General features: G+C 39.3%; 1 protein-coding gene across 1 annotated transcript in view; it reads right to left on the bottom strand.

The window, feature by feature from the left end:
* Positions 1-20: 20 nt before the first annotated feature.
* The window catches only part of pxk (PX domain containing serine/threonine kinase), a 66,883-nt gene continuing 49,290 nt past the window's right edge, over positions 21-17,613 (bottom strand). Inside the window, exons 13-16 of the mRNA XM_048606147.1 lie at positions 16,454-16,540; positions 15,365-15,440; positions 12,617-12,673; positions 21-657 (exon numbers count right to left, since the gene is read on the bottom strand). Of these exons, the coding sequence (XP_048462104.1) occupies positions 476-657; positions 12,617-12,673; positions 15,365-15,440; positions 16,454-16,540 (402 nt within the window). The 3' untranslated portion in view covers positions 21-475. The remainder of the gene's footprint in view (positions 658-12,616; positions 12,674-15,364; positions 15,441-16,453; positions 16,541-17,613) is intronic.

Below are 17,613 nucleotides of genomic sequence, written 5' to 3'. Positions count from 1 at the left end.
TTCAAAAATTTCAAACAAACTGGTGAACAATTATTTTAATAAAAATATTAAATCATTGTTTACAAGAAAATTTGTACAGATAATATACCACAAATCTTTCTGCATAGAAACAGCTGTTTCTTTTAAGGTAAAACACAGTTGTATTTTAAAGTGCACTTTCTTCAGAATTTCAAGATTAGGTGATTATGGTCAAACTATATTTTTAAGATTACTACAAAACAAAAGGTTGCTATTTTTGCACTGGTTAAGTTTACTGACAACTGCTAAAAGACAAAAAGAATCTACTCCAGAAATAGCCATGTCCAGAAGGGGGCACAGCAAACCCATAAGTAAATCTTTACACAGTGGCAGCAACACAGATCCATGAAAAGGAATGATTGTCCTGGACAGAACTCCACTCACCAACATGCCTATTTTCTTAATCAGGATTTCAAGTTTGGTATTCAAAACAGTCCAGTAACAAAGCCATGTCGTATTATTTGATGGTAGGGACACTGCGGTCATTTGTATCTGTAGGTTTCAAGTGCCCCTTTTTAAAGCTTTGAATTGAGCTGAGTAAGGCTGCTCTACCAGCAGTAGGAACTGATTGTGATGGAAGATCAGTCTCAGACTTTGGAGGTGGAGGTGCAGCTGGTGGTGGAGGAACAAATGAAACTCCTGCAGATTGAGGAGAAAAGAGAAAAAAAAAGTTGTTTGGTTCCCTGACTTATGCACTGTTAAATATACATCAACAAATAAGGAAAGTTAATAGCTTGGCTATCATGCTAGAGCAGTATATAGCCAAAATGTTTATTTCATACATACTGGTTTGTAGTTTTGTTTTAGATTTTATTGTTGACAACATTTAAGACTTCAAAAATGACTACCTCTATTTTTTTAAGACAATGTAATTACACTTCAATCTATTCACTGCCCAAAGCATTTTAACTAGAAGCACTCAGTTGCAAAAATTAAAAGGAAACAAAGATGAAAAACAGCTCTCATTTAAACCCACAGCTTAAAGAAAGAAGTTCAACTTGAGTGAGATAGGGTCATTCATTAAAGTTTTGAAATTGGAGTTCATGAAGAACAGAAGTAGCATTTTTTTTGAGAATGAGCCCTTCAAATTTCAATCTGGTCGCTGCACGATGCACCACAAAATTCCTGATTGATTGCGATCACAGGAGAGGCACTTTATTCTTTCTCTGGAGAAAAAAAATGGAATGCTAATACAAGCCCTAATAATTAGTTACACTATCAATGATCGAGGAGCAGTGTCTGAGAATATGAAGATATCTATTAAGCAATATGACTGCAGGAGATACAATCCATTGTGCAAGTGTTTGAAGTATTTCAGGAACTAACACCACTCAGTTGGATGATGGTGGTGGAAGCAGTGCCTTTCCAAATGCAGTTTGCCTGTATCTAAACTTATAATGAATCAGTAGGTAAACAATTTGTTTGTTGTAGTCAGGCAAAGTCCCAAGTTTGAAGAAGGGACTGTATGGAATTAGCCATTCTGAGGTGTTGTAATATTGCCCGAATACGTCGGACTACAGCCAGGCAGAAATGGGCAGGACTGTCGTTTACGATTCAGTCACTACTGGCAGAGTGAACAAGTGGAGATGTTAGCTGAAAACAGGATCAGGTTATATCCATATTGCCAATTGGCAATGGACCTAATATTTTTAAATCTCCTGTCCCTCAAATATCACCCAAAAGTGTTTTTTTTTCCTTCAAGCAAGTAAGTACTTTACCTATTCCTTTCCTTGTCACAATCCCTTATCAGTCTTCTGCAATTGCACATTGGGGTACTCTGTACAAGAATTTTTGCAATTCTCCAAAAAACCTACTGTGACACTCTTCATGTCCTCTCCCTCATCCTCATTATGGTTTAAGGGGATGAGTGATGACATCAGTTTTAAAAGTATCAAAGCCTCAGTAAAATTACTATTAAGAGGTACTGCTGGCATGGTAAAAACCAAAAGAACTGCGGATGCTGTAAATCAGGAACAAAAACAAAGTTGCTGGAAAAGCTCAGCAGGTCTGGCAGCATCTGTGAAGGAGAAACAGTTAATGTTTCGGGTCCGGTGACCCTTCCTCAGAATTAGGAGGAGTATTTGGTAGAGTTGAGTTAAGAGAGAGCAGGAGCTGGGTCCCATGCATAATGTTTGACAGGGCGTGTGTGAATAAAAATGGAGAGATTGTATTCAGCGCTAAGTTGGGTGATTGGAAGAAGGCTTGTGAGTAAGTAAAAGGAGAAAACAGCAGTTACAACTGATTGTTTTGGTGGCAATTTCAATTTTAAGGCTAAGGGGAGACAGCTATCCATTCCTAACTTGGTTGGACCACATCAGTCTCCCTACTAGGTTACGATATTATCTGCCAAAATGTCTCTGTACTCCTAGCATCATGCTAGGAGTACAAAGTTAACTATAGACTTTTTTTTTTCCCCCCAGTGCCAACCAGGTTTTTAAAGTACCATTTCCCAGCCCATTCTGCTTTACCACAAGTACAAGCTTGTGGATTTAATTGCCGCCAAAACAATCAGCTGAACTGCTGCTTTCTTCTTCTACTTACTCACAAGTCAACCTTCTTCAAACCACCCAACTTAGTGATGAATACTATCTCTCCATTTTTACTCACACATGCCCTCTCAAACATTATGCATGAGACCCAACTCCTGCTCTCCCTCTTAACTCTACCAATTACTCCTGAAACTTCAGCTTTGTTTCCACACACCATGCTAACGGTACCTCTTAATAGTGATTTTACTCAGGCCTTGATACTTTTAAAACTGATGTCATCACTCATCCCCTTAAAATATAAACTCTCCATCCCTCCATTCTTGTAACTAAGAATTGCCACCTTTCCTTTTCTCTGAAACCAGCCCTAACCAAAATTATGAATGATACTTCTTGGAGGTCAACCTCAGGCTGACTTTCTAACCATTTCCTCTCCATTAGCTATTTCTAATTCTGTAGTACTGTCCGACTGTGGTCATCCCTCCACTCACTTATTGCTGAAACACTCATTCACCTCTTTGATACCTTCAAAATCAATTAATCTAATGTTTTTCGGGTCACATTTTAATCCTCTAGTCTCTAAACTATAGCTCATCCAAATTTTAGCAACATGCAACTTTCTCTACATCAAGTCCTGTTTGTTCCTTTCTGTTCCTGATCGATTAAAAACATCAAAATGTAGGAAATCAGTTAAGGGACCACTGTGTTTAAATCTTTCAATAATCTCACATCTTATTACTATAAGTACCTCCAGCCTGCAAACACTAAAACATTTTCTTTGATTCATGCTTCCTGTGTGTCTAACCTTCACCACACTATTGTGGTTGTGGGTTCAGATACTGAGACATCACGAAATTCCTTCTGTAAACACAATCCATTTCTCTTCTCGTAAACCCTCTAAGGCATTTTGGGTAAGGAATCCATTTTTTCCTTACACATCCATGGCACTCTAGGACTGTTTGGTATTAAAGCCACCTACCACAAGATTTTTGAATAAAGGCAAAATGCTGCAGATGTTGAAAATCTGAAACCGAAACATTAGAGAAACTTGGGTCTGGCAGCATCTGTGGAGAGAGAAACAGAGTTAAATGTTTCAAGTCTGGTATGACTTCTTGAGAACAAAAGACTCATAACAGACTTGAAAAGTTCACTCTGCTTCTCTCTCCACAGATGCTGCCAGACCTGCTGAGTTTCTCCAGCATTCTCAGTTTATTGCAAGATATTGTTGTTAGTACAGTATGCACACTATAACTCAAACAAAGAATTGTTACTTGAGAAAAAGGGAGGAAAAACAAAGGGAAAATAGAGCAGACATATAAAGAATCTTGGAGCCAAGAGTTCAATTATATAAATAATCTGGTCGAAAAAGATTCCATCTCACTGTTCTCCCAACCAAGAATGATTGCAATTGTTAACAGCAAACTGATTCACCTTGATGACTGTGACCTCTTTCTGTAGCCTTAAGTTTTAGGGTGGTCTACATTACCCCAAAGTCAGGCTCAAAATGGTGTGTGCTCTACAGCAAAGACAGCATAGAAAGAAAGAAGCAACAAGTCATTACCAAGAAAAAGGCATTCTGGACAATATACAAAATACAACAATGACTTTCAGACAGATGAATAATAACTATAGAAAAATTGGAGATAAAATATTCCTTATTACACCAAGTGCCATACAAATTTGAATGTCTTCTTATTACACTTTACATAAACATATCAAGTTCTCAAAGGCAGAATTTAACACAAACGCAAAGTACAATGGATGGTGGAAATCGGAAATAAAAACTGAAAATACTGGATATTGGACTGCAGCAGTTAAGAATATCAGCTCACCATCATCATGTAAAGGGCAACTAGGGATTGGCAATAAATGCCAGCACAACCAGCAATGACCACAACGCCATGAATGAATTTTAAAAATACTCTGAGTCAAGCAACATCTGCGCAGTGAGGCAGAGTTAATGTTTGAGGTTGATAACCTTTCATTCTGGAAATGTCTGTTAACCAGAAACGTTATTTCTTCTCCAAAAATACAGCCTACTCTGCTGAGTATTGCCAGTATTTTGTTTTTATCTCAGGAACTAATGTTGCCTTCAGGAACGAAATGAAGAAAAACAGAAAAAGGGCTAAACATGTACATTCTAAACCAAACAGCAGAAATTCTCACAAATAACACCTAGCCACAGTTCTCCACAGCACTGCCACAACCCCAGCTCTAGAGCTTCAAAGTTAACACCCAAGAATATCCTCCCTTCCTAGTTTAACAAAACTGCTTCCCGAGCTCTAATGCCTGCAGGATCTGTGTGCTATGATACTCCATCTATATTTCACAAAAGGAAAACTCCCTTGCAAAATCAACTGAAGAAGAGAAATGTTAAGATCATCTGAGGCTTAATCATGTTTCTTCCAGAAAGTCTGAGATAATGGATACTGTTTTGAGATTCTCTCAAAACAAAGCACTCAGATTAAAATACATTAACTGAAACAAAATGAATGGTTGACAGGAAGTCAATTAACTAGAATCAAAACACATTCCATTTATACAGCACATAATAAATATAAAATATGATTAAGTTGCAGAAACCAATGGACAGAACATTTCCTAAAAATGAACTATTACAACCCAAGGAAAATAAGTTAAATGGTAGATTATAGAACACTTGTAGGATTCTTATTTTTAATACTGCATGCAGAGGTTCCTGGCAAGTTGGTGATGAACTAACCAGTAGAAAGGAAAAGTAATTAGAACAGGGAGAAAAAGGAAGCAAAGCATTGTTTAGAAACTGTTGCAGTCAGATTTTCGGAAGTTGTAAGTTTGCTGAAGGATTACAAAAAACCAAATCTTTTGCCATTAAAAATAATGGACAGAAAATGCAACTGTATAATCCAACTATACAATTAAACTGATTTCAGCATGACTTTGAAAGTTCATAAAACTCTAAGACCAGACGAATACCTGAACACTAATAATATGAGAGTGTGACCATTAAATTTAGTGGTTTGAGTACAGAAGCAAAACATTAAAAATGACCTTGCATTCTTGAATGGCATGCAGCATAAACATTTCATTTATAGGTAACTTAAATCTTTCAGTGAACAATAACAGAATATCTCCAAAGAAGAAAAGTAACTGATGAATTGTGTTTTCAGAATATACTCAGCAACATGGTAGATCTGTGCTTTGTGAAGTAGAAGGACAGTACATGACTTCACAGCCTTTTACACGCAACACATTACCTTATTAAAGCTCTGTCATAAACCAGACAGATGATAAACCAGGTAAGTTTATCTGTGGCTATTCTCAACCACTAAAATTAAATGGGACCTTTCAGATGCAAAAATAATCCCAAGGTTCTTCAAGAACGTGCAAACACAAAACTGGATGCCAAAACATAAGGGGGAGCATGAAAAAGCTGAGTCCAAAATGTAGATTTTAGTGGAAAGGGAAGCACGTGTGCAAAGTTGAACAGACTACTGAGATTGTGAAACATTAGCTTCAAAGGTCGCTGGGAAGTTGGAGGACTCACAAGCAAAGATACATGTTTTTTGGCAGAGCTGAAGAATGGTTTTAGTGTTCACAAACCAGTAAAGAGGCAATGGAGAGATTGAGAGAAACGTTGGAAAAAGAAAATTGTGCATATGTGGAAGCTGACCAATCTACAGATGTCATAATTGAAGGTAGAATGCCAAGAAGGAAGAGAATGGTCCAAAGTTAGATCATTTGGAAACCACAAAAATGGTAAATGGAAGTGAGATGAGCAGCCATTCCTGAAAATATTCAATCAAAACTGGAAAATGAGTGCGCAACCAAGTAAATACCGATCAACTGAGTGGGATAGTGGAGAAGAGCCAAAGGACCAGACTGCAGAGCACCACAATCACACTGTACCATTGGTGAGTTTGATTAGGGCCATTTCAATCTAATAGCAGAAAAGAAATTCAAATATAATGAGGGAAAATGAACACAGATTTGGGAGGTGCAATATGTTTAACGATCTGAAAGAAAAGAGAATTTAGAGAAGTTTTTGTTGAGCTTCATTAAAGATATTTTCCTATATATCTCTGTCAGTCCAACAATTACAACGGCAGTTACTTAAGCGCCCGTCACTGGAATGGCACAGGATTGCTATCAATTAACTAGTTATAATTAATTTTAAAGTTCAAAGGTCAAAGCCAAAGGTGATTTTTTTTTTGTTGTACGTAACATGATGGTGTATCAAATAAATTTGATTAGGCACAATTGTATCAAAATTGACCTGTAGAAATGACTTGGAGAATTTGTACTCGGTTTCCAAATGTCATGTTGAAATGCTACGTCTAAAAGTCAAATGTTGCCACAACTAACTCAGTGACTATTTGTTACCTCTGCATAATGTGTGTACATAGCATAAAGTTTCTAGAGATGGGAGGAAATGCAAAATGTTGTAAGGTAAAACCCGTAGCTTTTGTGTTCCTTTTGTAAGAACATAGGTCTGACTTAATAGTGGCGTCTATTGCAGTCAAGAAGCGATTACCTGGTGTAATTGTCAATCTAGCAACATGAGGTGACCATAAATGAACTGAACCAGCCAAACAATATATAAAAAAAAAAACTTGCCTGGGATTAGTGCAGCGCCAACAACACTCAAGAAGCCTGGTAGTATTCAGGACATGGCAACCCACTTGACTGGCACCCAATCTACCACTTTCAACAGTCATTCCCTCCATCACCAATGCAGAGTGGCACCAATACATACCACATGCAAGATGCATTACAGCAACTCATGAAGGCTCCTTTGACACCATGTCTCAAACGCACAACCTTTGTTGTGCAAATGCATAGGAACACCATTGTCCGCAAATCACGAACAGTCTTCATTTGGAACTATGTTGCTGTTTCTTTACCCCTCCCTATTATGGGGGTCAAAATTCTGGAGCACCCTAGCAGTACTAGGGCTACATAAATATTACATTAACTGCAACAGTTCAAGGTGGTGGTTCAATACCAATATTTCAAGAGCACTTAGAAATGGGCAAGAAATGCTGGCTTTGCCAGCAATGCCATCTATGAAAGAATAATCATAAGAACCTTCATTTGCTATTTACTAATACATTCATACTAATATATGTAGTAATAAATGAAATCACTACCTCAGTTTGAAAAAAGTTAATTCATTTACAAATGTTGAAATTGCTGTTTTGTGTTTCCCAAAGAGCTGCACAAAGTATTAGACTTTCCTTGATGTATCATAATTTGATACTTTTTAATTTCAAAGTGTTTCTACAACTGAACAGCTCTACTTTTAAAAAAACTAGACAACAGAACTCAATTAGAAATTAGAACAGAAATGCTGGAGAAACTCAGGAGGTCTGGCAGCATCTATGAACAGAAAGCAAACAATGTTTCAGATCAAGTGACTCTTCTTCAGAATTATGCTATTTCACTCCACTAAGTTGAAAGTACTGAAAACTATCTGCAAAGTAGGTGTGTGTTTGAATATGGCAGAATTCAAATTGTTAATTGATGGATACATCCTAAATTTACCAATGAGAATACAGTGCTGAGTTCAGACCTGTTCAAAAGATTTTCCTTTCCTTCCAAATATAGGAAAACAAGGAGTCTACTCAGCCTTACAAACACATTGAGCCAGTTAGATTGTGGCTAGTCTATATTTTTACACCATTTATCCATCTTCATCATATATTTCTTCATGCCCCCACCAACAAGTTATTCAATCTCAGCCCTGAAAATTTAAATTTACCCAGCACTCCAACCCTTCAGGGAAAGGTTCCAAATTTTAACTCCCTTTGCTCAAGCAAATGCTTACTGATTTCACCAGAGGAAGTCGTTTCTCACTATTGAATATCATGATAATTTTAAACACCTCAATTAGATCACTCTTCAAACCTTCTAAACTAAAAGTAATGTAAAACAAGTTTAAGCATAGGCCTCCAAGCCGTTTTTATCCTTGCAAATTTATACTGTACCAATTTAAATGCAAAAACTAATTAATCCTGAATAAAACCGTATGTCACAAAGACAAGAACCAAAGCGAGATAAAGAGAAATGAATGAGCACCAGAACGCAGAATGAGCAGGGAAATACTGTTGAAAAGAGCTGAGGTCATGGTCTGAAACGCATGTGTTTCAATGCGGCATGGTTGCTCAGTGGTTAGCACTGCTGCCTCTCAGCACCAGGGACCCGGATTCGATTCCAGCCTCGGGCGACTGTCTGTGTAGAAGTTTGCACACTCGCCCAGTGTCTGCGTGGGTTTCCTCTGGGTGTTCTGGTCTCCTCCCACAGCCCAAAGATGTGCAGGGTAAGTGGATTGGCTGTGCTAAATTGCCCATAGTGCCCAGGGATGTTTAGAATAGGTGGGTTAGACATGGGAAATGTAAGGGAATGGGTCTGGGTGGGATGCTCTTCAGAGGGGCGGTGTAGACTTGTTGGGCCGAATGGCCTGTTTTCACACTGTAGGGATTCCATATAACTGGCAATGTAGATGAACTCAGAGTGTTGGTTAGTACTTAGAACTATGGCATTATCGCGATTACAGAATCTTAGCTGGAAGAGAGACACGACTGGCAGCTGAATGTTCCAGGATTTAGATGTTTCAGGTGTGTAGGAAAGGGATGTAAAAGGGGTGTGGGAGTTGCATTACTGGTAAAGAAGTATCTCACAGCTGTACTGAGGGAGGATACATCAGAGGACTCATGCAGTGAGGCAGTGTGGGTAGAACTCAGGAATAGGAAAGGTGAAATCACAATGCTGGGGGTATACTACAAGCCTCCCAACAGCCAGCAGGAGATAGAGGAGAGAATATGTAGACAGATTTTGGAAAGATGTAAAAACAGCAGGGCTGTTGTGGTGGGTGATTTTAACTTCCCCTGTATTGACTGGGACTCACTATATGCTGGAGGCTTGGATGGGGCAGAATTAGTAAGGTCCATTCAGGAGGTTTTTTTGACACAATATGTAAACAGTCCAACCAGGGAAGGGGTTATATTGGACCTGGTTTGGGAACTGAGCCCAGCCAGATGACTGAAGTTTCAGCGGGGGCGCATTTCGGGAGTAGTGACCATAATACCATGAGTTTTAAATTATTTATGGATAGGGATGACAGCAGTCCTTGGGTGAAGGTGTTAAGTTGGGGGAAGGCAAACTACAGCAATATTTGGCAGGAACTGGAGAATGTTGATTGGAGGGTAAATCCACATTGGACATGTGAGAGTATTTCAAACGGCAGTTGATAAGAGTTCAGGAGCGGCATGTTCTTGTGAGAATGGAGGATAGGTATGGCAAGTTATGTGAACCTTGGATGACCAGGAATGTTATGACCTTGGTTAAAAAGAAAAAGGAAGCATACGTAAGGTCTAGGAGGATGGGAACTGACAAAGCCCTTTAAGTATATGAGGACAGTAGGAAAGAACTTAAGAAATTAGAAGGGCTAAAAGGAGTCATGAAAAGTCATTAGCAAACAAGATTAAGGAGAATCCCAAGGTTCTTTACATAAAGCAAGAGGGGAGGCAGGGAAGGGGTCGGCCCACTCAAGGACAAAAGGAGGGAATCTATGCGTGGAGCCAGAAGAGGTAGCTGAGGTCTTAAATGAATACTTTGCATCGGTATTGACCAAAGAGAAGGATTTGATGGAGGATGATCTCAGGGAAGGGAGTGTCGAATTTCTAAGCGAAGTTACTATTAGAAAGGAAGAGGTGTTATGTGGCTTAAAAGGTATTAAGATGGATAAGTCCCTGGGTCCTGGTCGGAGCTATCAGAATTTAGCCCTCAGAATATTGAGGGATGCAAGAGAACAAAATTGTTGAAGCATCAATAGACATCTTTGTATCCTGTTTGACCACAGGTGAGGTCCAAGAGCACGGGAAAATAGCCAATGTTGTCCCATTGTTTAAGGAAGGTAGCAGGGCTAATCCAGGAAAGTACAGGCCTGTCAACCTCACGTCAGTGGTAGAGAAATTATTGGAAAAGATTCTCAAGGACAAGGTCTGTACACATGTAGAAGCAAATGGACTTATTAGCGATAGACAGCATGGTTTTGAGCAGGGGAGGTCATGCCTCACTAACTTGATCGAGTTTTTTTGAGGAGATGACAAAAATGATTGATGAGGGAAAAGCGGTTGAAGTTGTCTACATGGACTTCAGTAAAGCCTTTGACTAGGTCCCTCATGGCAGACTGGTACAAAAGGTGAAGTCACATGGTATTAGGGGTGAGCTGGCAAAATGGATACAGAACTGGCTTAGTCATAGGAAACAAAGGGTATTAGTGGAAGGATGCTTTTCGGTATGGAGGGCTATGACTAGTGATGCTCCACAGTGATCAGTGCTGGGACCTCTGCTGTTTGTGATCTACATAAATGATTGAGGAAAACGTAGCTGGTCTAGTTAGTAAGTGTGCGGACAATACAAAGACTGGTGGGAGTTGCGGATAGTGAGGAGGATTGTCAGAGGATAAGGCAGGATATAGATCAGTTGAGGCACGGGCAGAAAAATGGCAGATGGCGTTTAATCCGAACAAATGTGAGGTGATGCATTTTGGACGGTGAAGTACAGGTGGAAATTATACAGTGAATGGCAGAACCGTTAGGAGTATTGATATGCAGGTCCACAGATCACTGAAGATAAGTAGTAACAAAGGCATATGGCATGCTTACCTTCATTGGTAGGGGCACTGAACATAAGGATAGACAAGTTATGCTGGAGCTTTATAGAATTTTAGTTAGGCCACACTTGGAATATTGCATACAGTTCTGATCACCACACTACCAGAAGGATGTGGATGTTTTGGAGACGGTACAGAAAAGGTTTAACCAGGATGTTGCCTGGAATGGGGGATTTTAGCTATGAAGAAAGGTTGGATAAACTGGGTTTCTTTTCACTGGAATGCAGGAGGTTGACGGGGCGACCTGACAGTAATTTATAAGATTGCGAATGGTAAAGATAGAGTAGAAAGTATGAGGCATTTTCCCCAGGGTGAAGGGGTCATTTACTAGGGGACACAAGTTCAAGGTGGGGGGTGGGGGGGAAGCGGGTTTAAAAGAGATGTGAGAGGCAAGGTTTTCACACAATGAATGGGGAGTGCCTTGAGGTGATGGTGGAAGCAAACACAATAGCAGCATTCAAGAAGCACCTGGACAAATACATGAATAGGAAAGGAGTAGAGGGATATGGATCCTGTAAGTGAAGACAGTTCTAATATGGAAAGGCAAAATGTGTCAGAGCAGGCTTGGAGAGCCAAACGGCCTGTTTCCGGTGCTGTATTGTTCTTTGTTCTTTAAGCACCAGAACCCAAATCCTTAATATCAATGGCTACCCTTCCTAGATATTCTCTAATCAACCTGTTCAGGGATGTATTACTCTAGAGTAGGTGAGACTTGAATCGGGCATCCTGGCTAAAAGGTAGGGAGACTACCACTGCACCACAAGAGCCTTATGGCTGACCTTCCTATAAATGCTGCTCAGTGCTTAAGTCCACTACTTGGACTTCGTGCATTCCATAAGATAATGTAAATTAGCAGTTGCTCCCTAGTTACTTCTGAAAGCAAACATCAAAAAACAACCCCCTTTCTTCTTTATTAATGCCAATACTGAACATCTGAAATATGTTGTTTCAATTACAGAGTCATACAACATGGAAGCAGACCCCTCAGTTCAACTCATCCATGCCGAACAGGTTTCCCAAACTGAACAGGTCCCATTTGCCTGCAGTTGGCCCATACCCCTCTAAACCCTTTCTGTTCATGTCCCTGTTCAAAATGTCTTTTAAATATTGCAATTGTAGCTGCATCCACCACTTTTTCTGACAACTCATTTCATTTAGGCAACACCCTATGTGAAATGATTACTCAGTTATTTGCACAAAATTAAAATTAATTTAGTTAATATTGTTAATACACAAGCCCTAGGTAGGCAACAACTACAATAATTTGATAAGGGGAAACCGACCGTGAAAAAACATTTTAATGCCTATAGTCATGATACCCTTAGATGAATTGATGATTCTGAACTTGGACTTAAGAATAAATTTGTCATTTGCTAACGACGTCATCCTAAAATAGGACATTGTTAATAACACAATTACACATTTCATTTTTATGCTAAGAAATACTTTTACCTACCAGTTGTAGGAGGAGTAGGAGAAGATGGTGATGTTAAAGGAGAACTAGCACCAGAGCCTGAAGGAAAAATTATAGTTGAAAAGGAATGAATACACAAGTTTTGTTTATTCAACACTGACAAATGTTTGGATCTAAAATATTTTTACAAAACGCTGAAGGAACTACCAAAGTGATCATCAGCCCAATGTTTCCTTAAATTTCATAAGCATTCCTTCCCAGGTTCTACAATGCTACAAATCAAAAAAGTGCTCAAATTTGTCTGGGGGTAAAACATTATTTTCTAAGTTTCCTTTGTATTTGATTTGTATCATGTTCACTGCATTGACTGGGCTGGATTCTGTACAACTCATTCAGGTGAAATACTCGATCCCAAATTGACTGATGCTTATAAAATCCATGGAACCACAGAATTGTTTTGGCTCAATGATGAAAAAGTCCTACTAAAAGGTTTCCACTACCGCTCAATTCCTCCCACAGTCCAAAGATGTGCGAGTTAGGTAGATTAGCCATGGGAAATGTGGGGTTACAGGGATAGGAAGGGGGCTGGGACTGGGCGAGAGCCCTTCAGACTGGACAGGCCAAATAGCCTCTATCTGCACTATAGGGATTCTATGATTCTACAGTTCCCTTAAAATTAATTATTTTTAAAGGTGCAATGAAGAAAAATGTATGAACAACCTTCAGAAGATGCCATCTTTGAGATTAGATGTTAAAACAAAGCCCCAGGTCTCTCAGGTAGACACAAAAGGCTCCTCAGAACTATTTTGAAGAGCAGAGGAATTATCACTTTGTCACACAGTCAACCTCATAAACATAAATTAACTAGTCATCATCAGATTTCTGTTTGTGGAATTTTTTCTGCCCAAATGGGGGCATACGACAGTGATTACACTTCACAAATACTCAATTTTCTGAAACACACTCTGAACACCAAGGCACTACAGAAATGCAAGTCTTTTCTCCCCCTAACCTTTCTTTAAATTCATAAAGCATTAAAATACTTCATTAAATTTTACTGAATTAAACCTTGGTACTACTTACACGACAAACTGGCAAATGAAGGAGTAGGCGATTCGGCCCACTGAGCCTGCTCCATTATTCAATACAATTATGGCTGATCATCCAACTCACTACCCTGTATCCACTTTCTTCCCATACCATTTAATCCCTTTAATTCCAAGGACTATTTCCAACTCATTGAAAACATTCAATGTTTTAGCCTTAATCGCTTTTTATGGCAGAAAATTCCACAGGCTCTGGGTGAAGAATTTTCTCCTCATCTCAGTCCTAAATGGCCTCAAGCTATGGTCATTGGTTGCAAAGTCTCCAGTCATTGGGAACATTCTTCCTGCATTTACCCTGTCTAGTCTTTTTAGAATTTTAAATGTTTCTAGGAGATCCTCCCTCACTTATCTAAATTCCAATAAATATAGTCCTAACCGATCCAGTCACTCTTCATATGTCAGGCCTGCCAATACAAGAATCAGTCAGGTAGACCTTCACTGCACTTCCTCCTTGGCCAGAATATCCTTCCCCAGAGGGGATGGCCAAAACAGCACACAATATTCCAGGTGTGGTCTCAACAAGGCCCTGTACTATTTTTTTCCTTATTCACTCATGGGGCATGGGTGTCACTGGCTGGGCCAGCCTTTTTTGCTGTCTCGTTTTGCCCTTGAGAAAGTGGTGATAAGCTGCTTTCTTGAATTGCTGCAGTACATGTGCTGTGGTAGACCCATAATGCAGTTTGGGAGAGAATTCCAGGATTTTGACCCACAACACTGATGGAACTGAGATATATTTCCAAATCAACTGGAGCAAGACATCTTTGCTCCTATACAGGTAGTTCTGTTATAACACATGTTTCATTAACGCGAATTGGCTGTGACGTGATTGATAAATAGAGGATGCTGTTTGGATAACGCAAACTTTCTGCTATACAGGTATAGTGATTTTCTATAGCAATTTCTCTATACACGATTTTCCATAGCACGAGATAATGCAAGAACACAACTATCACATTATAGGAGAACTACCTGTACTTGAATTCTCTCACTATGAAGGTCAATATACCATTTGCCTTCACAAGCTGCACCCACACCTTCGGCAACTGGTGCCATTCCGATAATAATCTGCCTTCCTGTTTTTGCTAAAGTGGGTAACCTCACATTTACCTACATTATTACTTTGTCTACCCTACATTTGCCCATTCACTCAACTTGTCCAATTCACATTGAAGCATCTCTGCATCCTTCCCACAGTTCACCCTCCCACCCTGCTTTGTGTCACCTGCAAACTTAGAGATATTACATTTAGTTTCCTCATCTAAATCACTAATATGAATTGTGAATAGCTAGGGTACAAGCACCGATCCTTGCACCACCCCATTAGTCACTGGCTGCCTCTCAGAAAAAGACCCATTTATTCCTTCTCAGTTTTCTGTCTGCCATAAAGTTCCCCATCTGTTTCGGTACTCTGTCCCCAATCCCCTGCACTTTATGCTTACTTGCTTTTACGAGAATCTTCAGTTAGGTTAGTGTAGGCATTATCTATTAAGAATAAGTTGCTCTGTACAAAGCTTTGGCATTTAATTGAAACCAATATATTCAGAAGCTCCATTTGAAAGTTTTCCTAAGAATTTATTGAAGAATGACCCAGAAGCTTTAACTATCGAAAGTAACTTCAGAACAGAGATCTTTCTTTACTGAACTTGAATTAATTGCTAGATGTATTTTCAAATTTAAAACATACCAGAGTTTATATTGTTTGAGTTGCTGCTTTTAGTTGAGATATCTGCTTCATTTTCAGTTACAGACTGCTTCGATTTCTGCTCACAAGAAAAAAAGCATATTTTATTTTAAGAGACTGAGAAGCACCTATGAAATACAACTATACCATACTTAGTCATGCAATCAGAAACAGCAAACTTCACTGTATCGTGCAATGCTCATTAAAAATGAACATGCAGTAAAGCAGATAAAAATACAAAATATAGATAGCTGCAAATTAATTCAAAAAAGCTAAACGACAAGTAAAATAATGTAACTAGACCTCTATTGAATCAGTTTTTGTTACCTTGGCTTGCTACAATGAAAGAACAGAACAGTTTTATTATTTAAGAAACAAAGCTACAGTTTTATAGAGTTATTTGGACTAAAACGGAATATTACGTAAAAAATTATAGAAACAAAATTAAATATTGTCTTTACTAAAGAATGGCATCCTATCATTGCATTACTTTTCTAGTACATCTCCTAGCAAGCTGTTCAGTTTGAATGATGCGAATTGTTTAATAAAGGTGGTGTTTCATAGAAATGGCATCTAAGAATGCTATATCACTGTTAAGTGCAGAAGCACCTCCCTTCCAATCAGAAGGATAGTCTAATTAGCCAGCTCTGGTGTCTGGTAGAGTGGTGCCTGCTGAGTCCCAGGCCAAGGAGCATTCATGCTCCCAGAGTTACTTCCCCAATGCCCAAATCCAAATTCAGCCTGCAGCCACTATCTCTCTCTCCTAACACAAGGAAACTGCCTGGTTGAACAGTTGCATTACTATGTGATCTTTTCTGTCACTCTCCCCATTCCCCCCAAACTATCCTGAACTTTGGCCACAGTAGGGCCACCTGCACATGCCCAACTGGTACCACATGATGATGCAGGGAATGTAGTGGCATAAAACGCAGATTCATTCTGACTTAGGGATATCTGTCGCCTGTTACTGACGTCACCATCACCATCTGCACATGCAACCATTTTCACTGCCACCTCTGCATTTATGCTAATCACTTCATTAATTCAACTGTTATAAGAATAGGTTTTAAAATCTTTTTAAAGTTAATTTACCTTTCTTGCCAAAGTCTTCCTCCTCTTCTTCTCTTCCTCTGATCCATGATGAGATTGTGCCCGTGTGAGCCTCTTATGCCGATGAATCTTTTGGAAAAGAAACTAATTGAAACAATGATTCCTGGCAGCATTAGAAAATTTACAAGATGTATTCTAACTAACCTACCAATTTGGGCTGATATGCTTGACTTTTTGTTTACCAGTGGAAAGATTTCTGCCCTGCTTTCACAGGGTAGTGGGGGAGTGGAAATGTATGTGGCCAACGTACCAACTCACTTCTAGTCTAAGACCATTTTGGGCCTTCTGGCAGGTTATCCCTGCTTTATCTAAATCAGGTAGGGTCCTCATTAACCTATGCAAATCAGGGTCCTCTAACACAAATATGATCGTGAGGGAGCTATGTGAACCATTACACAGGCACCTGCCATAAATTCTTTAATCCAGAAAACTTGGTGAAGAGAAAGAAGCTATAAGAAAGCTAGTCTAAAGTTATTTCATTGGACACAAGAGAAGTACTCCTCCAGGATCCACAAGATCAATATGGTCCTCTGTAATCCACAACCAGACTCACCTTCCTGCTGATTGGGTCAGCTTATGAAGTGCCTACAATTGTGCAGAATCAGACCTACAAATCTGCAGCAGTGCATTTTGTTTAAACATGCAAGACTCAGCCCTGAAAATGCATCAGGCCTCTCAACAGAAGGACCACTCTTAAAATAAACAAAATATCAGGTGGCTTTCTTGTCAGTCAACCTGCTCAGACATGCTATGACACGCCTTCGCAGCAGGTGGGACTTGAATATGAACCTTCTGGTCCAAAAGGTAGGAACAGGACCACTGTGCCACCAGAGACCCTAAGCAGCCACTGATGGTTAACATTTGTTCACACGCAGACAAAACACTTATTATTTAAAACATACGTAAGTATTTACAATCCAGAAAATGGAAGCCTGACTTCTCCTTCCTTATTCGATCTCTTCTTCACCTCTCATGTCGGACAGTGACACTTGCTAATTTGCTGTGTCATGGTTGCTAGCAAATCATTTGTTTTGTATGAATTTAAATAAAGAAAGATGACAGGCTTTTCAATTATGGTGAAACAAGCCTAACCCTACCTTTAGAGATAACAAGGTGTAGAGCTGGATGAACACAGCAGGCCA

Source organism: Rhincodon typus, chromosome 16 (genome assembly GCF_021869965.1).
Source record: "Rhincodon typus isolate 14 chromosome 16, sRhiTyp1.1, whole genome shotgun sequence".
NCBI lineage: Eukaryota > Metazoa > Chordata > Chondrichthyes > Orectolobiformes > Rhincodontidae > Rhincodon > Rhincodon typus.
The sequence above is the reverse complement of the archived record's forward strand: the minus strand, read 5'-3'. Positions and strand labels throughout refer to the sequence as shown.